The 25850-nt window shown below is 51.4% G+C and overlaps 1 protein-coding gene across 1 annotated transcript; it reads right to left on the bottom strand.

Annotated features, from left to right (window-relative positions):
• Positions 1–24566: 24566 nt before the first annotated feature.
• On the bottom strand, positions 24567–25469 carry LOC135325759 (olfactory receptor 14J1-like; the record flags this gene model as incomplete). The annotated part of the gene is made up of 1 exon (XM_064503760.1): positions 24567–25469. A coding segment is annotated over exon 1 (903 nt), but the record flags the coding sequence as incomplete, so codon positions are not given.
• Positions 25470–25850: the final 381 nt, after the last annotated feature.

The raw sequence follows: 25850 nt of genomic DNA, 5'->3' as shown, positions 1-25850 counted from the left end.
TAACTTCCACATCCCCTCAGAATTATGTTCCTCACCCCTCCACATGCTCCTCTCTGCTCTAAGGGAGTCATTTCTGACCTGACAGATCAGGTGTCCAGCTCAGCTGAGCATGTTTTGCAGCGTGTCACTGAGCTGGTTGAGGCCTGCAGGTTCCGAACCTCCTGCCCAATCAGCTCGGGCACAGCCTGGGTCTTAGGTCATTCGTGGACTATTCTTTGCAAGTGATCTCCCTGTGAGATGAAATCCCAAATGTGGCTCTGAGGCTAATTTGGACAAAGGTGCCTTCTTGGGGTTGAGGTGTGCATAAAAGCAAGTGAGGGTCAGATCCTTTTGGAGTGGTGCAGGGCTGTCCCAGCAGGCCTTGCACAGTTCAGCTTACCCACCCATCATCAAACTGCACGTTGGAGCTTGCAAGATGATTCCTTTTTGGTAGCACAGTAGAAAATACCCCTCTGGCTGGTAATAATACATCATGTGCTGCTTTGGGAAGGTTGAGGTGCCAAAGGAAGCCTTCAGATAATGTCAACAGTGTGTCTGGGCCACAGGGGCAGCACCCTGGGCTCGAAGGAGATCGAGGCGAGGAGCTGTGCACTGCTCAGTGGCAGGTCCGCTGCAGAGGGGCGAGTCCTGAGCAGGGTGGCCGTGAGCCGTGCCTGCCTGCCTGCGGCCGTGGGCTTGTGGGGTGGCCGCAACAGAAGTGCCCTCACAGTCAGCACCCAGATAGTGCCCTGTCACCTGCATCACCCCCTCCCCTCCCCAGGGCAGTCATTTCTGCTGGGTGGGCTCTCTGAGGCACTGGGTGACATCACAAAGCCTGCTGGCCAGCACATTTGCTGAGGGCCAATCAGGCAGCTGCAGTGGAAGTGACCTCACAATCAGCACTGCAGCCATGTCCCCTTTGCCTGCCTCTCCCCATCCTCCTGCCCATATATCATCTCTGATGGGATGAGAGGTGCTGTGATTCTCTTCTTGTCCTCATGAAACTGGGCTCCTGGGGAAGGCAGGCTGGGACAGCGAGGAGGTGCAGGTGTGCTCTGTGCAAAGGGATGGCTGGAGTGCACAGGGCTTTGCCTTGGAGCAGGTGATCAGCCAATCAAGACCTTGTAGAAAGGACAAGAAGACAGAGCAGTCTGGGTGACATTCTGGTAGGTGTTTCAGCTCATTCAGGATCTGCTTGGCAGGATCCAACAGGAGACTTCCCTGGTGGGCAGAGGGGCCATGAGGCCTCTGTAAAGAGAGACTAGGCAGAGGAAGAGAGGCAGAGGAAGGGAGAGGACACATGTCAATTTGAATACAGTAGTTTCTCAGAACAAAGTTTCTCCATTCAGAGTGTTGCCAGGAAGTGTATCAAGAACATATACATATATATAAGCATGTGAACTCACATAGAATGATTTCTGTAGTGCATTCATATGGGGCTGCCAATCCAAAAAAAAAGAAAATAGTCATTAGAATTGCTAAAGAATATTTGAAGTTCTGAATAAAAAGATTTTTTTCAGTTCTTGCATGGAGCTTCTTTTTGTATAGATTTCAACAGTGACAAGAGCTTTACATAAAGGCTCTTATAGACAGATACAGAGGCCACTGCTGCCTGAGATGCCCTGTGTAGCTGTGTTCCTGTGTGATGCTGGGAAATGTGACCCAGGAACCATGAGAACCTTCCTGGAGCATTAGCTGGTCACCAGGAGAAGCATCTCCAGACCTCTCAGTGGGAGGTCTATTTCCATCGACTAGAAAGGGAAGTCCAGACAACTGGATTAGCCAGAGACATCTGCCCTGAAGGTGTCTGGCATCGAGTGAGCTAATTCCCATCCCTGTTGTCGCCTAAAATGGAGTCGCACTTCATGACCATGCAGGGAATGAGAAGGGAGAGTGGCTAGATGTGTAGGGACTTCTTTAAGATGTCACTGTAACACAGGTACATTGAGATTGGGGCAAATTAGGCCATCAATAAATAGAACATTTTATTGAAGCTGATCAGCCTGCTTTGCTCTATCAGCTGTGAGCACGCGACACCTCATGGTGTGACTCGCTGTGTGCAAAGAGCAAGGAGCAGCAAGAATGATCCTGGGCAGGAAGTGGTTTGTGGGGCACTGGACTCATGCAAGACACAAAAATCATATTTTTAGTAGTGTAGGCCTTATTATAAAAGAAATCTTTAGAAACTGTCAATAAAAATGAAACAAGAAAGAAACTGGATAAATTATCTCAAGGAAAACATATGTTTTGATACACTTTTCAGCTTTTGAAACTTCTTTGCGTTCTTATTTTTTTCTTTTTCTTATTATCTTGTTTTATTTGGTTCTTTTTTGATACTCTGGTCTTTTGGGGAGAATCTTTTTTTCTTTTTTTGAAAGGGAAAGTGATTTTCAGAGCTGGGGTGGGATGCAGTCACAGGGCCATGGACATGTGGTGCCATTGCAGGTGCCCTGGTCCCCTCTGCCCAGCCTCCATCTGTAGCTCCCAGGGGCTCCGGTCTCCCGCAGGTCCCCTGTGAGAGCTGCCAGGCCCAGGCAGGTGCCTCAGAGACACCGGGGCCTCTCCAAGTGCCGCTGGGTGCTTGTGGTTGGACACCTGGGCTCGGCCTGAAAAGGTGAAGAACTGTTTTCACCATTAAAGAAAATAGGAGTCCACTTTCATCAGCTCACATGATTGGCTAATTTTAATGTCAGTGTTTTCATGTGATGAAATAATGGAAGAAGAGGGAAGAAGAAGTGGGAGAAGAAATACTGATCTGCCCCTGACCTTGTGTTTCCACTGCTCTGTCTCTTTGACTGTGGATGCAATCTCAGTGATCTCTCACATATTTCCACGTGGCCTGATTAACTTGATCATTTATAAAGGCATCTTCACATCAGACTCTTTGGACATACACACTTTCCTTAGTTTGGCAGTTTTCCTCTTCCCCTTGCTCTTTATCATTCAGATACCTCTCAACTCTCCAGTTGCTGCTTTGAGCTTCTGGGAGTCTGAAGCTTGCCTCGTCTTTCAGTAGTCTCACTGTCTCTTTAGCCAGCTCCTTTGTTCTGCTTCTCGTCTATCCTTTCCTATCTATCTGTCGAGAACATTTCAAGGAAGGTTATGTCTTGTGGGCAGTGGAACTCACTGGAGGCAGCTTGGACTTGACATAGAGTTGCGGAGTGTCTTTTATCTTTTATTAAATTGTTTCAAATTTTATTTTGGTTTGTTTGCTATTAAGAAAAACACCTCTATGCGTGCTTGCAGTTAGTTCTCTGAGGAAAGCAGGTGGGAATTGGCGCACATAAGCTGTAACCTTCAGCTACAGACTTGAGAGGAGAAGGGTTAGATTTTAACCAGAGTGATCTCAGTCCCCAGTGGCTGATGAGGGAACTGACAGGACTGGGGAGCTGGGGAGGAAGGTTGTCCATACATGTCTCCTATCAAAAATACTGCTTGACCTACATGCCCAGACTCCATTAGGAGACACCGTGGGTCAGTGTGAATTGGAGAATTGCTTATTTTGAAAACCAAAGAATAAAGAAAACTTCAGAAGCAGACATCGTTTGTTTTCAGGTGCTCATTGAAATCTGCCTAATTTCAATACTCTCCTGAAAGCTTCCCAATTAGCCACACGAGACTTGAAGAACTGAAGAAAATTATGCAGAGAGTCATGGCTCCTTAGGGTTTTTTGCATTTTAATGACCCCTCGTCTGTATCTGGTGCTGAGCCCATGAAATGCAGATGCTGAGAAGAGACTGAAGAAACCTCTCAAGAAGTTAAAGTCAGAAGCAAATCCCAAGTTTCTTGGAGTGATAACAGGTCCCACTGAGGGCAATTACCAACAAAGCCTCCCCAGGAGCTGATTAGAGCAGAAAGCTGGAGGCCCTGATTGCAGGTAGGCAAAGGCAATGTGCAGGTGGCTGTGATGCCAAGTCAGCCTGGATGTGTGTTATCAAGCAGAGCAGCCAGGCACTGACAGCCAGCCCCTGGGCAGGGTGATCCTTTCCATCACGCATTGCTCAGGGCTCTTCCTGGGGACAGTGTGCGGGTGGGGGTGTGCAATGCCGAGTGCAGGACCATGATACGGCACCTCCTGGGCTCCCAAGGGACAAGGAGGCAGCAAGGCCACAGTGCTTTAAGGAATGGTGCCTTCTCATGGGCCTCGGTGTCAGAGACACCAGCCATAGCCAAGAGGACAAAGACCTAGCTCTGCTGGCACTCAGCCATCTCCACCTCGGGCCATCCTATGCTTTCCCACGCCTGTGCCTGTTTCCTTGCAGACTGTAGATACCCGGCCTGCTTCCCCACCTTGCTCTCACCCCGGGATCTCCCAACCTCTCCTGATGTCTCCCTGTCCTCACTTGCTTTCCCTTGAAACACAAAGCCAGGGGCTGATCACAGACTCCCTCTGGGTGACCTGTTGCACCACAGCACTACCCTAGGAGTCACATTCTTTTTACCTGAAGTCCAGTCAGAATCTCTCAAGCTACTGTTTGTGGCTCTTTCCCCTTCTCATGCTGTTTCCCACTACCAAGAAAAGCTCCATCATCTCTGATACCACCCTTCAAGCAGTCACAGGCTCCTACTCTACTACCTCCACTTCAGCAGGATAAAGAAGCTGAGGTCCCTCAACCCCTCCTCATGCACAGGTTTATTTCCACCTAGGCACAGGACTTGACACGTTTCTTGTAAATATTCATAAAGTATCTGTTGTCCGAATCACCCAAGTTCCTCAAGATCCTTCTGGACTGTAGCTCCTCTTGTGTCAAAACAAAAACAGAACAAAAACAAAAAACAAAAAACAAAAAGAAACCAAAACACCACCAAAGAGTTAAGGGTAAGCAGGAGTGGGGTGATTGTGGGGGAAGGGATCAGGATGGTAATAGACAAAAGATTAAAAGGGGAAGAAAGAAAAAAAGAAACAAGGAAATTTAAAGCAAAGTATTGAGCAGGGCTGTCTTGGGGATTCCTGCCAACAAGCCCTGCATCTGAATAACTCTGCCTGGAGGAGGACAACAAAGCTGGTCTATTTCCACTGTCACAGGGAACCTGCATCCTTTCCCAGGCAACAACAAGAGAATATCGAGAGTGGGAAGAATCCTGGACTCCTTCAGAGTGGAAGGGACCTCAGGAGGTCTCTAACCCAATCTTCTTGCCTCTTCCTCCTGATTAGATGTCATCTACAAACATGATGACAGTTGCATGCTCCAGGTCACTGATGAGGCTGATTAGAGCAGAAAGTTGGAGGCCCTGATTGCAGGTAGGCAAAGGCAATGTGCAGGTGGCTGTGATATCAAGTCAACCCTGATGTGTGTTATCAAGCAGAGCAACCAAGCAGTGACAGCCAGGCCCTGGGTAGGGTGATCCTTTGTTGGGGACCAAGATAGGATGATGCTGTGTCAGACAGCAGAGAATCTCTAAGGTAGAAAGTGATGATGTGGTAACTATGATCTGTGGCCAGAATGTGTGCATGTGAGTTGCCAGTGATCATGATGTGTCTTCCTGCCTACGTACCAGCAGTCACGGTGTGTCTTCCTGCCTACGTGCCAGCAGCCTCGGTGGGCCTGTCCTGCCTGCTTGCCTGCCTGGGATCAGGATATGTCTTCCTACCTATCACGAGATGCCACAATGTTCAGGAGACACTCGAAAGGAGGACTGGCTGGGCTTGGTTGCTGTATAACTGGCCGTTGTGTTTTTCAATAAAGGATCTTTGCACCACCCTATCTGAGATCCGTGTCGTCATATGCCGCAATCCTTTCCATCGTGCATTGTTCAGGGCTCTTCCTGAGGGGCCAGTGTACAGGTGGGGGTGTGCAGTGCCGAGTGCAGGATCATGATACGGCACCTCCTGTGCTCCCAAGGGACAAGGAGGAAGCAAGGCCACAGTGCTTTGAGGAATGGTGTCTTCTTGTGGGCCTCAGTGGCAGAGACACCAGCCATAGCCAAGAGGACAAAGACCTAGCTCTGTTAGAACCTTGGCAGTGTCTTTGGCCATCTCCACCACAGGCTGTCCTATGCTTTCCCACACCTGTGCCTGTTTCCTTGCATACTGTAGACACCCAACCTGCTTCCCCACCTTGCTCTCACCTCGGGATCTTCCTGCCTCTCCTGATGTCTTCCTGTCCTCACTTGATTTTCCTTGAAACACAAAGCCAGGGGCTGATCACAGGCTCCCTCTGGGTGACCTGTAGCATGACAGCACTACCCTAGGAGTGACATTTTCTTTTCCTAATGTCACATCTAAACCCCACAAGCTGCAGCTTGTGGCTTTTTCTCCTTCTCATGCTGTTTCCCATGAAACAGGAAAGCTCCATCATCTCTCAAGCCACCCTCCAAGTAGTCACAGGCTTCTATTCTACTGCCCTTCACCTCCACGTCAGCAGGCTAAAGAAGTCCAGGTCCCTCAACTTCTCCTCATGGATGGGGTTATTCCTGCCTGGGCACAGGACTTGACACTTCTCTTGTAAATCTTCATGAGATATCTGTTGTCCGAATCACCCGAGTTTCTTAAAAGCCTTCGGGACTGAAGCTCCTCTGTGTCAAAACAAAACAAAACAAAAACAAAAACAAACCAAAACAGGAGCAGTCGGTTAAGGGTAAGCAGGTGTGCACTGTATGAGAAGGGATCAGGATGTTAAAAGAGACAGACTTAGAAGGGGGGAAGGTAAAAAAAAAAAATAATCGTGAAGCAAAGGATGGATCAGGGCTCTCTTGAGGATTCCTGCCAACAAGCCCTGCAGCTGAATAATTCTGCCTGGAGGAGGACAACAAAGCTGGCCTACTTCCACTGTCACAGGGAACCTGCATCCTTTCCCAGGCAACAACAAGAGACTATCAAGAGTGGGAAGAATCATGGACTCCTTCAGAGTGGAAGGGACCTCAGGAGGTCTCTAGCCCAATCTTCTTGCCTCTTCCTCCTGATTAGATGTCATCTACAAACCTGATGAGAGTTGCATGCTCCAGGTCACTGATGAACCTGTCAGAATAGACAGGTCCAGTGTAGGCCCTGCACACTCCACCTTTACCTGCCTTCCTGGTAAAGAATGACCCATTCAAAAAAAAATCTCTGAGCTCGATCATCCAACCAGCTTTTTACCCACCCGGTTCTCTACCCATCTTATCGTAAAACCTTACTTGTATTCAAGAATATTCATGCAGACAGTGTCCAACACCTTGCTAAAATCATGGTAAATGGTATCCAGTACTTTCTGCTCCTCCACAATCACAAGTCTTTGATCACAGAAGGCAATCAGCTTGCGCAGGAATGATTTACCTTCAGTAAGTCCATGCTGCCTGCTCCCAGGCACATTCTTCATGTGCCCAGAAACGTGATGCAAGAGGATTTGCTGCATGACGCATTCCTCACCAAAGTGAGGCTGAAGGGCCTGCAGCTCCCTGGGTTGTCCTTTGGCTTGTCCTGGGTTGTGGCCTTTTTTGAAGAGGGGCACAATGCATTCCTTCTTCTGCTCATTGGGACCTTCCCTGGTCTATGCAACCTTTAAAAAGGTGGTAGAGACTGGCCTTGTTATTATATAGGCCAGCCCTCTCTGTGACCTTGGATGCAGCCCATCCAGTCCTAGAGACTTGTATGGGTTGAGTTCCTGCAAGTCATCTCTCACTCAACCCTCATCTACTGTGGGCTGTTTTTCTCCTCTGGAGCCCTTAGCCATCCCGTACAAGAGCTCCATACATCTGAGCTGTCCCTTCACACAAATAGCATCCCCTGTGCTCATCCTCCCTAACCGTCTTGCCTGCAGAGCTTGTACCCTGTCATCACAGCCCTCCAGTCATGCGAGCTGTCCCACCACATGTTAGTTATTCCAACCATGTTTCAGTCCTGTGACAGCTTGTGCATCTCCATCTGTTCATCTCTGTGCTCCTGGCTGCATGCACTTGTGTATGTTTGGGTTGCAGAGCCTCAGCTGTGGCACAGAGAACAGATTTGTAATGGTGAAACCTGTTCTCAACAGCCAAAGACACCATGTGTGCAATGGCCCCACTTTAGAGCAGAGACATGCTGGCATAGATAGCAGGTGGCGATGTAATGGTGAAAGGAGGTTCCCACTAAGAGAGCAAACCCTGCAGTGCCCAAGGCCAGGGAGAAACAGAGCTGGGCTGTGCAGGAATGGCAGGAGAGGGATTTGCTGCCTGAGCTGATTCACAGCACCATGGGGCCTGTGACAGAGGTGAACTGATCTGCAGGAAGGACAAGGTGCCACTGAAAAAGCCCCTGGGCCTGGGCAGCCTGTGATCCAGCCACGCTGAGGTCATCATTAGCCCATTCCCTGTTCATATCATCTGGGAGTGAGAAGAGGTTCAGGGAGGGGAAAGTTAGAAGCTTTTAGGGGTGCAGAGACTAGAGCAGGGACCTTGTGACATGCCTCTCCCATTTATGCAGAACACTTGGCTGTAGATGGGATGGACTTGGCCTAAAGGCAGTAGTAGGATCCAGGTGTTTGGGCGCTGGTAGGAAACCTGAGTTGCCATGGGGCACTTGCCCAGCAACCACTCCAAAGGGGCAGGGCTTTCCTATAGGTCCCATGCTATATCTGCTAGAGATCCGTGGTTGTGCTAGACCCCCCCAGGCATCTGACATAGCCCTGCAGGCCTATTGCTGTGTCACTGAATCAAGTGCCTGCACTGGATGGCATCAACTGTTTGCAATGTCAGGATCTGCCTGTGTCTCAGCTTCCTAGTAAGTGGAGCTCTGGTAGCAGAGGGCATCTAGTATCATTTAACACAGCCAAGGCAATTCCCTACTTGGCCAAGTCATGCTCCAGAAGGATGTAGATGTCACACTTGCTCCACCAGAGCAAGCAGACACTGGCACATGCCTTGGGCCACCTCTGTCTCTTCCTATGTCTCCAGGTGTTTGTGTGTGATCAGCTAACTCCCACCTTCCATGTCCAGTGATTATAATGGGAGCATAGACCAAGATCTTGCATGCAGACATCCCTGCTGTGCTCACTTCTGCCTGGGCAAGGGGAATCCCACCTCCTGTGTATTTCTGTGGAGCTCACAGGAAGGATCTGAATCCCTTGCCATTCTAAAGCAGCCTGAGAAGCCCAAACTGACTCATCTGAAACAATACCTGAACAACAGAAAACAAACTCTATTTTATGTCTCCATCTAGGTGTTCTGCCTAGCTAAGAGATGGGAATAGGGGCTTCCAGAATGGGATGTTGGCACCTCTTGCAGATAACCACCCTCTGATGAGACAAATTGCAATGTTGGAATCAGTCTTCCTTCAGTGTTTAGAGAGGGAGCATCAGTGATTATTTTGGTTTATTGCAGTGAACATTTCCCAGGAGGAAGGAGCACAAGGGACAGAGAAATTCAGGCCTTCAGCTGGGCCTCTGCTCCTGAGTGGGGCCAGGCTCCTGGGATGGAGGGAGCTCATGGCAACCTGGCAGCACTGCCCAGACACAGCTGTGTGCAGGAGCAGCTCCTCTGCCAAGAGCAGCAGGGCTGCGGGCACTGCCTGCTGCTGCTGACATGAGCTGAGAGAAGGCAGAGAGAAGTGGAAGGCAGTGTGGAGTGGGAGGACAGAGGAGAGCTCCTTGTGGGAGAAATCTTCACAGCCCTTGACACGGTAAGTCTCTGTCTGCAGGGCAATGCTACTGAGGTTTCTCAAAATGTCTTAAAATGCATCCAGTCAAACTATTAGATTTTTAAGGATTGCTATTCTGGCTTCTCCTTTGCAGAGGAGAGGGAGATGCTTCACAGCAGAGATTCCTTGCCACATCGTCACAGGGACAGGGCATCCTGCTCCCTTCTCCAGGGATGCTGCAGGGGTGTGAAGCCTGGTGTGCTCACAGGTCTGTGCAGTGCTGTGATCCAGAGCAGTGTTCCTGCACCCCAGGGTGCTGTGTGCCTGGGGCAGTGACTCTGCTGCCTGCAAGGGTCAGCACTCAGCCTGCCCATGGAGCTCCCCACGGCACTGGGGAGAAACTGTGGGTGGGAGGAGAGACCCCCAGCAGGGCAGGTCCTGTCAAGAGGGAGCTGTGTGGGTCAGGGCTGCTCTCAGCTCCAGCTCACTCCCAGGACATTTCTGGCGGGGCCTTTCCAGAAGGAAGGTCAAGGCAGGGGATACATGAAGGGGAAGGAGCTGTCATGAGTCTGTGCTTTCAGTTTTATTCTCTTTGGGTGGGGAGAAATGGGATTGGATCTGTCAGGTTTAGACAGGGGATGGAGGCTCCAAAACAGTGACACTGAGAGAGGAGCAGCTCTGGGAGGCACTCAGCAAATGCCTTCCTCCACCTCAAGGCCTACAGACAGAGCCAGCAGCACCTTCCCAGCCTCAGCAAGGTTTGTCTCCCCTGCTCCATAGCACCTGCAAACACGGAGGTGCCCTGGGCAGTGTCCTGCCCCCGGGAGGTTTCTGCAGGGCAGAGCTGAGCACCCAGCAGGTGGGATGGGCTCTGTGAGCACTGACAGGGGAGAGACGTGCGGACAGAGAAACAGCTGCCCGCAGGGACGGCTCCAGGCAGCAGAGTCATGGTCAGAGTGTGAGAGGAAACCGTCAACTCCAGCACCTCCTCTCCTCTGCCAGCCAGCACAGCCCTCTGCTCTCAAGGCTGTGGGGTCCAGGGCAGGAGTCGTTTCCTCGGCAGCTGGACATGCAGGAGAGGAGACACTCCTGAGTGCCCCTCTGTGCCTGCCTGTCCCTGCCTCCCCGGGCACAAATGTCATGGTATTGCTCCATGTTCCCCACCTGCGCATGCTGCCCTTGTCCTTCTGCTTGGACTCTCTGGGCAGGGGGATTTCTGATGCAGCTCAGACAACACTGACCCTGCAGGTCCTGCCATGCAGACGTGTCCTTGACAGTGAGGTGCCCAAGTGCCCCTCTAGCCTGTGGAGCTCTGGAAGGGCAGTGTTGGTGGGGGAGGGGACTGGGAATGCATCCACTCTCTTGTCAGGACACCCCATCCTTAGGACATTCTGCCATTTCCCTGGGGTGTCTGGCTGGGCTGCAGCTGCCCTCCAGAAGGCAAAAGCTCTCCCATTGCAGCTGGGTGTTATCTAGGTGCCCCAGGGAGAAGCCACCTAGATACTGAGGCCACGGACATGCTGCTGGGAGGCTGGATGTGGGCAGCTGGAAGGAGCCCGATGTGTTGCTGGCTAGAAGGGGAGGGCTGAGACCTGCCTCACACACCCTCAGAAAGAGTGCTGGTGGGCACTTTGGAAGTGGATTCCTCTGCTCTCTGCAGTGTTGTTTCTTTTTCGGGTAACACGAGTACAACTATCCTCCACCTCTGATGTGGGAGCACAGGGCAGCTGAGAACAAGATGGAGAGGCCAGCTCTCCTGCCTCTGCACTAAAGCCAGAGTGAATCCTTTTGGCTCTCTGGAATCACAGCTGCTCCCTCTGAGTGCAGCAGCAATGCTGAGGATTTCTACCTCCAAGATGTGACAGAGCCAGCTAAAGAAAACAAGCCTTAAAATATTATGAGTGGATTAAATCTGACCGGAACTGGGAATATAAATTTTGATTACCCTTGTTTCCATGTACACGGTACTGTAGGTCAGGGCTGACTCCTTTGGATCCCATGGGCATAGGCCCCTGCTCCTCATGGCAAACTCGGCCAGCACAAACCAGAGCTCAAGCCATGGAGCTCAGTGACAGTACTACCGAGACAGGGAGAGGTAATGTGTGTGTGTCTGGGGGAGGTTATGAGAAAGTTTTGCTCAGAGAAGTCTGTCCTAACTTGTCAACGTCTCTTCTTCCTTAGAGAATCTCCCTGTGTCCAGGGGAATTAAATGTCCAACAGCAGCTCCTTCAACGAGTTCCTCCTGTTGGCATTCACGGACACACGGGAGCTGCAGCTCTTGCACTTCTCGCTCTTCCTGGGCATCTACCTGGCTGCCCTCCTGGGCAACGGCCTCATCATCACAGCCGTAGCCTGCGACCACCGCCTCCACACCCCCATGTACTTCTTCCTCCTCAACCTCTCCCTCCTGGACCTTGGCTCCATCTCCACCACTGTCCCCAAATCCATGGCCAATTCCCTGTGGGACACCAGGGCCATTTCCTACTTAGGGTGTGTTGCTCAGGTCTTCTTCTTCTTTTTCTTTTGTTCAGCAGAGTATTGTCTCCTCACCGTCATGGCCTATGACCGCTTTGTGGCCATCTGCAAATCCCTGCACTATGGGACCCTCATGGGCAGCAGAGCTTGTATGAAAATGGCAGCAGCTGCCTGGGGCAGTAGTTTTATCTATGCTCTCCTGCACACTGGGAACACATTTTCCATACCACTCTGCCAAGGCAACACCGTGCAGCAGTTTTTCTGTGAGATTCCCCAGATCCTCAAGCTCTCCTGCTCAGACTCCTACATCAGGGAAGTGGGGCTTCTTGTGGCTGGTATTTGTTTAGCTTCAGGGTGTTTCGTTTTCACTGTGGTGTCCTACGTGCAGATCTTCACAGTTGTGCTGAGGATCCCCTCTGAGCAGGGCCAGCACAAAGCCTTCTCCATGTGCCTCCCGCACCTGGCCGTGGTCTCCCTGTTTCTCAGCACCTCATTTTTTGCCTACCTGAAGCCCCCCTCCCTCTCTGCAACAGCTCTGGACCTGATGGTGGCTGTTCTGTACTCTGTAGTGCCTCCAGCAGTGAACCCCCTCATCTACAGCATGAGGAACAAGGAGCTCAAGGATGCAGTGAGGAAAATCTTTTAGCTGGTACTAGTTCAGCAGCAATGAGCTGCCCATCTCTCCTCACAAGCAATTCCCAGTTTACCTCAGACAGCTCTTGTGCTTTGGGAGTTCTGTCTGTGATAGTCATGTTTGTGCACAAATGTCTGAATTCCTCCCACTTCTCCAGAGACATGAACCCCATCCATCTGACCCAGAGGCCTTCTGTAAATCTGCTGACCACTGTGTCAGAGCTGGCCTCCCAAGTAGCATCTCTGCAATAAAAGGGGATCTCCTTAGTACTGTGCCTGAAGTTCTGACTCTTCTTCCCAAGCTGGAGCTGAGAGTGCGCCCAGGGAATTGCACCTGAAAAGGCCTGGGCTTTTCATGGGCAGAGGAACATGAGCTCATAAAATGATAGATGAAGGAATGAGGGTTGGATTCAGCTGTCACTTGTGGGGGCCCAGTTTCCCTGGAGAGGGTGAGTGCTCAAGAGGTCTCTGCTGGGGACTGTCCCAGCTACTGGAGGCTTGGTGACAGATGCCCATGCTTCTGGAAGGAAGTATGGAGCCACCTGGAGAGCACCTCCAGAGGGGATCTCCAGGGACAGCATGTGCCTGGGATGGGCGGTGAGTGGAGACTTCCAAAGCCAAGTGGAGTCACCCAAAGGTGAAGGGCCAAACCAGGGAATGCACCACATCAGGGCTCTGCAGTCTCAGGAGAGGCAGTGGGCTGGGTCTAATGACACCCCTGAACACCTCCTGAGCAATGTGAAATGGCCTGTGATTGCTCCAAGCATCCTCCACAGCCACAGACCCTGGGGAGGGGCTTGTCAGGTGCAATGATGCTGGTCCAGATGGCTATGCCCTGACCAGAATGGCCAGTGAGGAGTCACCCAGGACCACTGCACATCTGCTTGCCCTGCAGAGCAGCACCACCAGCCCAGGGCCCTGCAGGGAGCAGAGGACAGAGGTGCAGGAATGGCCGATCAGGCCAGCACAGACACACTCAGCTGGGAAAGGCTCTCTGGGGAGCAGGGACGTCTATGGAGAAGAGCAAAGGAGCAATTGTGTGCTTGTGAGGAGGAATAAATGAAAACCTGTTTCTGTGTGTGTCAGCTCCAGGCAGGCTGCTCTGTCACTGGAGCTGCCTGAGGAGCCCCGGGGCCAGGACTCTTGTGCTGTGCTGGGGAGAGGGGCTGCCCAGAGGGGCTGCAGGCAGCCAGGGTGAAGGATCTCTGGTCACGAGAGCAGTGGAGACATGGAGTGCCTGGCCTCCATTTCCTTGTGCCATTGCTGGCCCCCAGGTGTGGGGCTGATGGGGAGGCTGACACCCCTCTCTGCCCCCCAGCAGCTGCTGTGCCCTGCAGAGGGGCTGGGGCTGTGGGGTGAGTGCCCAGAGCTCTGCAGCCCCCTGCGGCGGGCACTGCTGTGGGACCACCCCAGCCTGGTCTGCTGTGCTGGGTGGGCTGGGGAGAGGGCAGGGGAGGTGGGGAGAGCCAGGGAGCATCTGGGCTGGGCTGGGCTGGGCTGGGCTGGAAAGGGCCTGGGAGAGGAGCACCCCAGGGATAAGACTAGGCAGTGCAGGGCACACACCGCTGCTCTTATGAAGCAGATTCAGGCCCCTGGGGAAAGGCACCAAAGTTTGAAGGGCCCTCTGAGCCTACCTAGGGTCCTGCAGGGCACACCTCTGCTTGGAGCTTTGACCATGGTCTGCCTGCCCAGCAAGACCATGCTTGGAAGGCAAGCTGAGACTGCGCTCCTCAGGCCAAAGCAGATGTTGAGTGCAGGCTAGGGAATAAACCCCTGAAGAAGGGTGCCTCACGCTTTGCAAGGGGCACACATGAGCTCAGTGGGATGCCCTTACCCCATGATTCTCCTCAGTTCCATGTAGAACCATTGTATTGCAGAATAATTTTGGCTAGGAGTGAGCTCTAGTCTCCAGTAAGTCTCTACTCCTAGCTCCTTCTCAAAACAGCTCCGGGTAGATCAGGTTTCTCATGGGCTTGTCCAGACATATTTTGAAAAAACTCCAAGGATGGAGATTCCCCACAACCTCTCCAGGATGCTGGTCCATTGTTTGATCTTTTAAAGAGAAAACGTTTTTCCTTCTTTCAAGTGGGATGGCCCCTGTTCCTGCTTCTGCCCATTGCCTCTTGTCCTTCCACTATGTCTTTTACCAGAGTGTGGCTCTGATTTCTCTACACCCTCCCATTTGGTCACTGTAAAGAGCAATAAGGTCTCCCCTGAGCCTTCCCATCTCCAGGCTGAACACAGCCAGGCCTCTCAGCATCTCCTTACGCCTGGGAGGCTCTAAGCCCAAACCTTCGTTTTGGCCTCTGCTGCTCTCACTCCCATCTGTCACTGTCTCTCTGGTCTGGGGGAGCCACAGCTGGACACAGCACTGCACATGTGGCTCACAAGTGTTGGACAGAGGGGCCTCCACCACTGGCTGCTCCTCTGCAAAGGGAGGAAATCCCGATGTTCCCAGCATGGAGTCGATGTTGAAGCAGCATCTGGAGCCTGGCTGGCCCCAGCTGCCTCAGCCCTCCCCAGCCCAGCCGCGGGGCTCCAAGTGGGGCTGCTTGCCCTTCTCCACTGCCTCCTGTGTACCCTGTACCCCCATGACCCATCCCAGCCCTGGTACTAGTCATCTGCCCTGGGCCAGGGCAGCTCCAGCCCCCTAAGAGGGAGAAGGGGCATGGCGGAAGCAGGCCAGGGAGCTGGAGAGGGGCCCGTGGCCTGCTGTCTGGCTGGGAATGGATCCCCAGTGTGGGAAGAGGTGGGGATCAATACAGGGATCATTAACAGTGTGAGCATAGGATGTGACATCAATCACAATACACCGGTACCTTCTGGTACCTAACCTTTAAAATATCATACCCGTGATGTTCAGTAAGGCTGTTTTCCACTTTCGCTAACTGAATCCGTTCATTCTTATCATATATTTTTGTTCCTTCTCTTTCTTCTAAGCACTTTCCAATTTCCAACAGATGTTGAGTAACCTTGGTGTTTTGTTAGAGAAAGTTGCCAAGTTGATGGAAGGTTACTTCAAGTGTTGCTGATGTATTAAATGGTGCAAAAATAACACATTTCTTCAGTCATATGAGAAGTTAACTACTAGGTCTGCTCCTTGATTTGGGCAAAAACATATGTCACACTACAATGGCCACTGTTGCCATGTCTGTAGTACCCATTTCATTGTGTTGTCGAAACCATGTGCAGCTTCCCATCCGGTGTTATTACATAGAGTTACACTGAAACTAACTTTAGCTCTTAGGGTTAGCGTAATATTATTGCCTACTATCAGTCCTTGACCTCATCCTATTACAGATGGTATTCTTCCTGTAACTGTAGTTTTAAAGGTGGGTTGCGACTGATCTTCAATACCTGAGTTGTTCCATGGGCCACGTGAAAAGGCAGAACCTGTTAGTGACAGGTTTAAGGTGTCTCTTCCAGTTATCCGTGCTCCCATGGTGAGAAGGTAACACCACGTTTCTCTGCAAGAGAAGACACCTAGGTCTGGGACGTAACCCAAGCCTCACTTCTGGTTAACTTACTCCCGTTAGTGTCTACAGCATCCCATACTCCTCTTCCTTTGTACAACAGCAGAGTCACCCAGGTTGATCCCTGAGTTTGGTGTTGAATCACCACCTCATCTCCAGGACATCCAGAGGATTTCGCTTCTGTTTTAACAGGAATTCGTGCAGCTTCTGACACGAGCACCTTATCTATGGGAGTTTGTCGCTTATCTAGCTAGGTTATGACTTCCCACAAAAGAGATTCCCACTTAGAAGTAATAATAGATTCACTCATGGGTAGCTGTTGTTTCAGCAGTCCATTCACTACTTTGAGGTTGATACGGTAGGTGGAAAGGCCACTGAGCTCCATTTGAAGCACAGCAAGTTTGCACTTCTTTATTCTTCAGATGTGACCCAGGATCAGACTGTATTATTCTGGGAAAAGGGAAAGCAGCAAGCCACTGGTTCAAATCAGCAACGATTGCCAGACCAGTCGCAGCTCAGGTGGGGTGCACATTCCCTCTGCTGATAATTATTTCTGCTCCTGTAAGGATGTATTTCCAGCCTTCAGGTGTTTGCATGAGTCTAGAGGGTGGCCTAGAACAAAGGCCACCCTCTAGTTCCCTTTGTGCTGAGATAAATTCAGCTTGCTTTGCAGCAGCTGTGGTCAGTCACACCCTGTGTTCTTCCCTGAACCTTCTTCCATTGTGGGGATTTACTGGCCGGTCACAATACAATGGTCAAGTAGAGTTAAATTTCTTGGAAGATGTTCTAGGATGCCAGACTAGAAAGCACATAGGTGCCTTTGGCAAAAGAAACACCTACAGGTATGACAAGAGGCTTCTAGGCTTAAATAGAGTCAAGTATGAAATTCAAAGAACACAAAACTCAAGGGTTTGAAAAAGAAGGATTGCTTTTATCCTAAATAAATTTCTCAATTTCAATACAATCACCCCAGAGAAACTTCTGGGGTTACATGAGGCTAGCTGTTTTGCTTTTGTAAAACACAGGTAAAATGTTTTAAGTATTACAACTATCATTTTAGAGAACGGACAGACATCTTCCAACTCTAACCATGCCAGCTGAATAGGCCAACACCCTCCTGCTTATGCTAGTGGAGGGCATCATTTATACACTGTATAATGTGCTTCAGCCTGAATCAGTCCAGTGTGCTCAGCAGCTCTTTGAACTAAGTTAACTTTATTTTAAGCTCATTTGGGTGCCGTCTTATTACCTTGTTTGCCAGCAGAACTCCAGCACAGAGATGGGAACAGATTGCTGGCAGGATAATATTACTCGAATTTGGTGGAGCTCTGTGTAGACTGAATGGCTCTCTGTAACCTCCTTCTCTCCACAGAATATATCCACAGTTTCTGTTTTGGTTGGGCAGCTCCTGCAGATGTTCCTACTTAGGGAATTGCTAAGCTGTTTTCCTGTGTGGCATGTTTCCATGATGGATTTTGTTGTTTCATAGGAGCTTGATAATGGAGATCCTCAGGCAACTGAGCATGCATTCACAGTGCTTAGATGGTGTAGTGAGAACACCTGCGAAAGATCTGGCGAGGAGTCAGTGACTGGCAGAGTACGTGGTAGCAGCCCTAGGGTGTGAAACCACATACTGACCAAATTGCCATCAGGGTCAGGCATGCATATTCTGTTTTGTCAGCAATGTCTAGCTGCTTCCCAGACAGTAGCTACTCAAGGTTAGCACAGCTGAGATAAGGAAATAGTTCTAGGAGATTTAAGGGGCCCTTGAGATACAATGAGTTGTGTCCCGTCCTGGCATCTGACCCATGTGTCCGACCCATGCCTCCAGCAGCCTCCCATTGGCCACCCCTCTGCATGGCTCCCAGGGCTCCCCGTGCAGCTTGGAATGTAAGTCCTTTATTAAATTGATCTTGTTTAACCCCTCATGAACTCTCAGTGTCTCTCTACACCAGTATCCGACCTTCACTTGCCCACCTTGCAGTCACAGAGAGCTACACAAATCCATACAGATTTTTTATCTAAAATGATAGACAGCACATTTCATTGGGCTTGAGTCACTTAAGGAATAGCATGGATTATATCAGTACACCCTAATCTTTTGTGGATCTTTTTGTGGGGGGTGGGGGGTAAAGAGTCTGGGTAATACAAACTTCACTGGAACTTTAGTGCTGAGTTTTATCTTCACGCTGACTTCTTGCACATACTGATACAACCCTCCCCCTCCAACAGGGTTTTCCTTACTCCCTCCTCTGCATCTCCTCACACTTAAAGCAGCCAGAACAGTTTACAAAGATCCAGCACTCTGAAGAGCTTGAATCAAAAGGACACAGACGTGTTTGAGTCAAGGAATGTCTCCTTTAGTCTAGCATGCGTTTGGTGAGATCATTCATCTTCAGAACCCTGAAGGGGACTCCTCATCACTATACATTGCATCCTCTTTTGAAATATGGCAAGCGATGTCTGTTAACTTCCCTGAATAGTCCATATCCCTCCCTTGCACTAGTACAGCTTCCAAAGTAGAGATGAAATACATTATCTTGTGTTTCTTGATGTCCTGGGAACACATTATTTTTGTAAGCCTTCAGCCTACCACACAGCCAAGGAGACTGTGCAAGTCTCTACAAAGCTCCCGCTAATATCATGATTTGCCTCAGTGTATTTCTCCAGTGGTGAGAAAGCTTCTTCTCCCAAGAATAAAAAGAGATGATGATCAGGAGCGCTTTCTGTAGTTCCTGGACACCTAAACAGTAGATATATAAGATGTAGATATGGATATACATAAATATGTGTGTGCATATATATATGTTTCATGACAGAGCACTTGTGTAGAGTAACAGAGTCACCATAGAACTGCATGAACTGTGTTTTCATAGCTCTGTGCTGTGTGCAGTTCATTTGTACCGGCTAATAAATCTTTCTTTTTAAATGCAACAGCAGCCTCTTTCTTTCAGGTTGCAGAAAATCCCAAACAAACCAGCCAAATCCCTGCTTGTGTGAACTCGGTGATGAGTCTGTTCAGTGGACTCCAGGCATCCTGCTGGGCCCTCGGCAGCAGGAGCCTGGCAGAAGCCCCCCTGCCCAACTTGGCTTGGGGGTGGCTCAGGCCTCCCTGGAGAGCCCCAGCCCAGCAGGGAACAGCCCGGCAAGGCCAGCGCCTTTCAGGCCTGTTGTCTCCAGAGACACAAGTGTCCTCACAAGCCATTTCAGAGGCCTGTTGCTGCTGCTCAGCTGCTCGCATTGATGTGACCTCACAGCTGCTTTGCTGACACCGTTCCTGCTGCTGGCCTATCCGGTACTCAGGCAGCAGTGACCTCACCAGCACAAGCGACAGCTGTCTGTCTGCTTCTGGCATACCAGCTGCTGAGGCAGAAGCAACCTCACAATCAGCATCGAAGCCATGAGGCTGTTGCTGGCCTGTGAGCAGCAGAGAAATAGGCGACACCACAAGAACGTACATGAGCTAAGAGCCTGCTGTTGACCTATCAGCTGCAGAGAAATAAGTGCCCTCACAATCAGAATGGAAGTCTTGTGCCTGCTGCTGGCCTGCTAGGTCCTCAGAGAGAAGTGACATCACAGTCAACATCTGAGCCATGTGCCTGATGCTGTCCTATCATGTACTCAGGAAGAAGTGAGCTCACAAGCATCATCCAAGGGACCAGCCTGTTTCCAACCTCAACTTCAGAGAGACAATGACCTCACAATCAATTTCACAGCCATGTTCCTGCTGCTGGCCTATCACCTGTTCAGACTGAAGTGACCTCACAGGCACTTTTGTGAACCTGTGCCTGCTGCTAGCCTATCAGGTTGTCAGGCAGAAGTGAGCTCACAAGCACAAAGCACAGGTGTTTGCCTGCTTCTGGCATATCAGCTCCTGAAGCAGGAGCCACGTCACAATCAACATCCATGCCATTGGACTGTTTCTTGCCTACTGCTGTCAGAAACTGAGGTGACATCAGAAGGACATGTCTGGGCCAAGAGCCTGTGGTTGGCCTACCATATCCAGAAGAAGAAGTTACCTCAGAATAAGTATCCCAGACATGTGCCCGCTTCTCGGCTATCAGTACTCAGGCAAAAGTGACCTCACAATCAAATCCAAGACATGTGCCTGCTTCTGGCCTATCAGATTCCTAGGCAGAAGTGACCTCACAAGCAAGCACAGTCCCCAGCCATGTCCCTGCTGCCAGCCTGTCATGTTCTCACACATAAGTGACCCTGCCATTGACTCCCAGGAATGATGGGAAGGTTGTTTTCCAGGATTTGCTTGCTTCTGCAGTGGCTTCCCAGGGGCTGGGAGAGGGCCTAGGAGGATGTAGGGCCCTGGGCCCAGGCACGTGTCAGCACCTTCAACTTATGAGCCATGGGACTTATCCCATCTCCCTCCAGACCTCTGACTGGCTGGGTCTCTCCTACAGGTGGCAAGAACACAAGGTCTCCTTGCTCACCCAGAGTGAACGGCCCTGATGGACTCCCATAAGCACTGCTGGCTACTTGTTCCCAAACACCTGGCCCAGGAAGCATTTGCAGGAGGAGGCTGCTCAGTTGTCCCACCTCCAGGCATTGCAGTGCCAGGAGGATCCCTCCAGGCCTGTTCTTCCAGTGCTTCCTCAAATGACATGCTTGGGAGGAACAGGAAGGGCCAGGTCCCATCTGTCCCCATCCAGCGGGCTGTGGGGAACACCTGGCCACTGCTCCCAAAGCTCTGCCACTCCATGTGTCCAGGCTGGTTGCAGCCAGCAAGCCTCTCTGTCCCCAGAGTCTGGAGCAGAAAAGAGGCATTTTCAGAGAAATCCACACAGCCAGTGGGCACCAGCCCCAGGGCCTCTCTTCCTCCCTGTCCCTGGGGCAGATGGTGGCGAGCAGAGGCATTTCTATGCCTGCCCTCAGCTGGCTCCTTCCCACCTGCAGTCCATTTCCCTGCACTGAAGAAGAGTGTGGACACATGGGCAGTTACATGGCTCAGCTGATCAGAGCAGAAAATTCTGAGCGTAGCGGCAGGACTAGCAGTCACTGGTGCCACCTTCCCCCGTCCAGGAGCTGAAACTTCTCCCCAGTGCCAAAGAGCTAAAAAGAAAGTTGTAGGTACAGGAAGAACAGTAGAGAAATACTGCAGGTCTCATTCACACCAGATGATATGGGATCTGCTTCTGAGGTGCTGCTGGTCATGGAAGAAACAGCCCTGCCAGAACTGGGGTAAAATCTACCCTTATTTGGAGATATTTAATGATGGGACTCCTGGCCTTCATTCCCCCTCTTTTGATTCATTGCTACTTTCTTCCTCCAGCTCTTCCACAGAAATTTCTTTGCCTGTGAAGTGTGGCATGAGCCCATGTCATGAGCAATCCAAGGAGGCCGTATCCAGCCCTGTGCCTCAGCAATTGGGATCCTCGGCATCTCGGGAGGGTCACTGCCACTTGGCTTTTCCAGGCCTTTGCTGTGAGCTCTCATGCGCACACTTACTCTATCAGTGGGCTCCCCAGGCTGTCCAGACTATTGGCGTGGCATTTCCCTAAACTCAGTTCCTTCTCCACAGTTCTGATCTGTTATGCAAGGGGGAAAATACAGTGCAGGGTAGACCAAGATGTGATTGGAGGAAGTATTGCTGAAGAGCATAAATGCATCAAGTCGTTTAGAGTCACCTTCAGGACATTCAGTCCTAATCTTTTCTCTTTCAAACCAAACTCAGGCTTCATGCCACAGCCACTGAAGCCAATGAAAACAGGTTTTGGGGTGCCCTCCCCCATTGGTATTCTTGTGTGCTTTTTCTAATGCTTTAATTAAAAAGTTAGGCTTGTAAAAACATGTTCTGTCACCGAAAATTCATAATCCTTGCCAGGCACTTAGAGGTACAGTAAATCAGAAGTCTCCCTGGAGCTCTCCCCCTTGAGCAAGTCTGGGCTCTAACCACTCGGCCACTGGCAGAAATGCCATTTTTCTGGTTGTCTTAAAATGTTGGCAGCACCTGGGCACTCTGTTGATCATATCGTTCTCTCCAACACTGGTAGTCTGCGAATTCTGACCTTTCTTCATCTTGCTTCTCTTTGGTCGAGGCTGCCACGATATTTCATCCATCCCACTGCATTTGCCCTGCTGTCTGCACTCTTGCTAATACAACCCGGGATAAAGGCGGCCATCTTTGCTACAGGAGCACCTTGCTAACTTCTTGTCAATGTGTCCACCAGGACCACCACGTCCTTTCCTCCAAAGCTGCTTTCCAGCCAGTCAGCCCCAGCGTGTCCTGCTGCATGGGGTTATTTCATCTCAGGGACAGGACTTGGTTGAACTCTCCATGTTACCATCAACCCGTATCACTGGCCTGTTGCTGCCCCTCTGCTTAGCAGCCCTGTCCTGCAGCATGTCAGCCACTCACCCCAATTTGGTATCACCTGTGAACTGGCTGAGAGTGCACTCCATCCTACCATCTAAATCACTCATAAAGACAAACAGCATTGGCTCCAGTATCAACCTCTGCACAACATCACTGGTAACCATTAGTTGGACTTTGGACCACTGATCTCCAACCTTCGAGGCAGGCAGCCTCCAGCTCATTCCCCACACCCTCCATTGCTTACTCCTCCATCCCACCTCTCCCCAGTTTGGCTACAAAGAAGTTATGGAAGACCGTGTCAAAGGCCTCCCTACATTTGAGGAGTGCATGCACTGCACTCCCTTGTCCACACTGCCAGTCATCCCATCACAGAAGGCAGTCAGCTTAGCCAGGCACAATTTGCCCTCAATGACTTCAAGCTGGCTGTTCCCGACCCCTTCATGTGGCTGGAACTAGCTGCAGGAAGATTTGCTTCCCAGGGACTGAGGTGACACTGACCAGCCCATCACTCCCCAGATCCTCTTTCCTGTCCTTCTTGAAGATGGATGTCATGTTTGGCAGGCAGGAGGGGAGGGCCGGGGCCGGCAGCGGCTGTGGGGCTGTGCCAGCTCCTGCTGCATCACTGGTGCCTGCAGCGTGGAGAAGAGGGACAGAGGACGAGGCAGCACGGGGGTGGTGGCAGGTTGGCAGGGGCAGGTCAGCAGGGGCCAGTGGGGGCTGCAGCGAGGGGTTGTGCCCGTGCCACCCTCCCAGCAGGACGGGGACACACAAGGAGCATGCTCTGCCTGTTGTGGTGCTCAGGGCAGCTCCCCAAGCAGCACAGCTTTGCCTGAGGGACGTCATGGTCCTCCAGCACAGCTGGAGCAAGAACAAGAGCTCGTGGGCCAGGCCAGCGTCCCCCTGGCACAGTCCCTGTGACAGCCTTTGGTGTCCCGTCCCCCCACAGCCCTCCTGCTTTGGCAGCCCCCACAGTTTCTGCACCTTGCCCAGCCCTGGCCATGTCCCACGCAGGGGTCAGCACACAGCCGTCCCCAGGGCCCGCTGGGATCTGGGCCAGGAGAGAGGCTGCCTAGGCCTGGCTCTTCCCCTCCATACCGGCACTGAGCCCAGCAGGAACGAGCTGGCCGCACAGCAAGACTCACCCATAAACCTGGGCTGTGCAGCCAGGGCTGCAAATGGCCTCCACTCTCCTGCGCCCGGCATGTCTTGCTTCCCCTGCACGAGACCTGGCTCTGCCCCACAAACCCACCGGTGTGTGTCCTCACCCAGGGAGTGCATCAGTGCTGGCCTGCCTGGCCACTCCTGGAGCCTCCCCTGTGCTCCCCGCAGGGCCCCGAGCTGGCGGTGCTGCTCTGCAGAGCGAGCGGGTTGTGGTGCCCCAGGGCCAGGGGGTGACTCTGCACTGGCCGTGGTGGTTGGGGTGAGAAGCAGACCCAGCTGGACGGGCATCATTGCACCTGACAACCCCCTACCAAGGGGTCTGTGGCCATGGATGATGCTCTGAACAATCACAGGACATTTCAAATGGCTGATGCTGTGTTCAGGTGTGTGCCGAGATCCTGCCCAGGGTTCTCCATTGAAGGTGACATGAACCCCTCTCCAGGCTCCCTTCCCTCTGCCTGCAGGGTCCCCACTGTGGGCATCTGTCACCAGCCCTGTCATAGGGCAGACAGTCCCAGGCAGATACTGCTTGACCACTCAGCACCTCCAGGAGCACTGGGCACCCACAAGTCAGAGCTGAATCCAGCCCTCATTCCCTAACACAGCAGCCCATGAGCTCATTGCCTTCAGCCCATGGAGAGACCCAGAAAGCAACAGGCCCTTTCATGGTGAAAGCCCTTGAGTGAATTCTTGTCTCCAGCTTTGGAAGAAGAAACCAACTTTCAAACACAGCACTGAGGAAATCCCCTTTTATTAGAACCAGGCCAGCTCTCACACAGTGGTAGACACATTCACAGAAGGCCTCTGGGTCAGACAGACCGAGTTCATGCCTCTGGAGAAGTGGGATGAATTCAAATACTTCTGTAAAAAGATTATTATCACAGATACAATGCCCAAAGCACAAGAGATGTCTGAGATAAATTCAAGTCACTTACAAAGAGGGATGGGCAACTTATTGCTGCTGAACTAGTACCACTTGAATCAGTTTCCTCAGGGCCTCCTTGAGCTCCTTGTTCCTCATGCTGTAGATGAGGGGATTCACTGCTGGAGGCACCACGGAGTACAGAACAGCCACCACCAGATCCAGGGATGGGGAGGAGAGGGAGGGGGGCTTCAGGTAGGCAAATGTGCCAGTGCTGAGAAACAGGGAGACCACGGCCAGGTGCGGGAGGCACATGGAAAAGGCTTTGTGCCGGCCCTGCTCAGAGGGGATCCTCAGCACAGCAATGAAGATCTGCACGTAGGACAGCACAATGAAAATGAAACACACAAAGACTAAAGAGGTAGTAACCACACTCACGCCAACCTCCCTGAGGTAGGAGTCTGAGCAGGAGAGCTTGAGGATCTGGGGAATCTCACAGAAGAACTGCTCCACTGTGTTGCCTTGGCAGAGTGGTATTGAAAATGTGTTAGCAGTGTGCAGGGCAGCACAGAGAAAACCACTGGCCCAGGCAGCTGCTGCCATTCTGAAACAAGTTCTGCTGCCCATGAGGGTCCCGTAGTGCAGGGGTCTGCAGATGGCAACAAAGCGGTCATAGGCCATGACAGTGAGAAGAGAAAACTCTCCTCCAAACAAGAAGATAAACAGGAAGACCTGGGCAGAGCATCCTGAGTAGGAAATGGCCCTGGTGTCCCACAGGGAATTGGCCATGGATTTGGGGAGAGTGGTGGAGATGGAGCCAAGGTCGAGGAGGGAGAGGTTGAGGAGGAAGAAGTACATGGGGGTGTGGAGGTGGTCGTTGCAGGCTACGACTGTGATGATGAGGCCATTGCCCAGGAGGGCAGCCAGGTAGATGCCCAGGAAGAGCGAGAAGTGCAAGAGCTGCAGCTCCCGTGTGTCTGCAAATGCCAGGAGGAGGAACTCGCTGAAGGAGCTGCTGTTGGCCATTTGGTCCCACTGGGCTTTGGGGATTGTCTAAGGAATAAGAAACAGTTGAAAAAAAAAAAGTGAAAAGACATTGACAAGGCAGGAGACACCTTCCAAGGAAAAAAAAAGGGACATTTCTCTTTGAAAACACTAGATTGTCTCTCTCTTTTTTGGGGAGGATCATTCGGCAGGTACCTGTAGTGTGCTGTGGGAAGCAGAAGCCTCTGCCTGGGGGCTGCACAGGAATCAGTCCTTCTGGACAGTAGTGGGAACATGGGAACAGAGGTAAACAGCTCTGGCACTCATAATTTCTGTCAGGTAAAATCTATTCCTCACCTGGAAGGGCTTTTCAGTGTTTTCACTATCTGCTCTAAAGAATGATAGTTGAGGAACAGAGTTTTA

The sequence above is a fragment of the Dromaius novaehollandiae genome, unplaced genomic scaffold (assembly GCF_036370855.1).
Source record: "Dromaius novaehollandiae isolate bDroNov1 unplaced genomic scaffold, bDroNov1.hap1 HAP1_SCAFFOLD_56, whole genome shotgun sequence".
NCBI classification, from domain to species: Eukaryota; Metazoa; Chordata; class Aves; order Casuariiformes; family Dromaiidae; genus Dromaius; species Dromaius novaehollandiae.
Note: the sequence above shows the minus strand (reverse complement) of the source record. Positions and strands in the feature narration are given on the sequence as shown.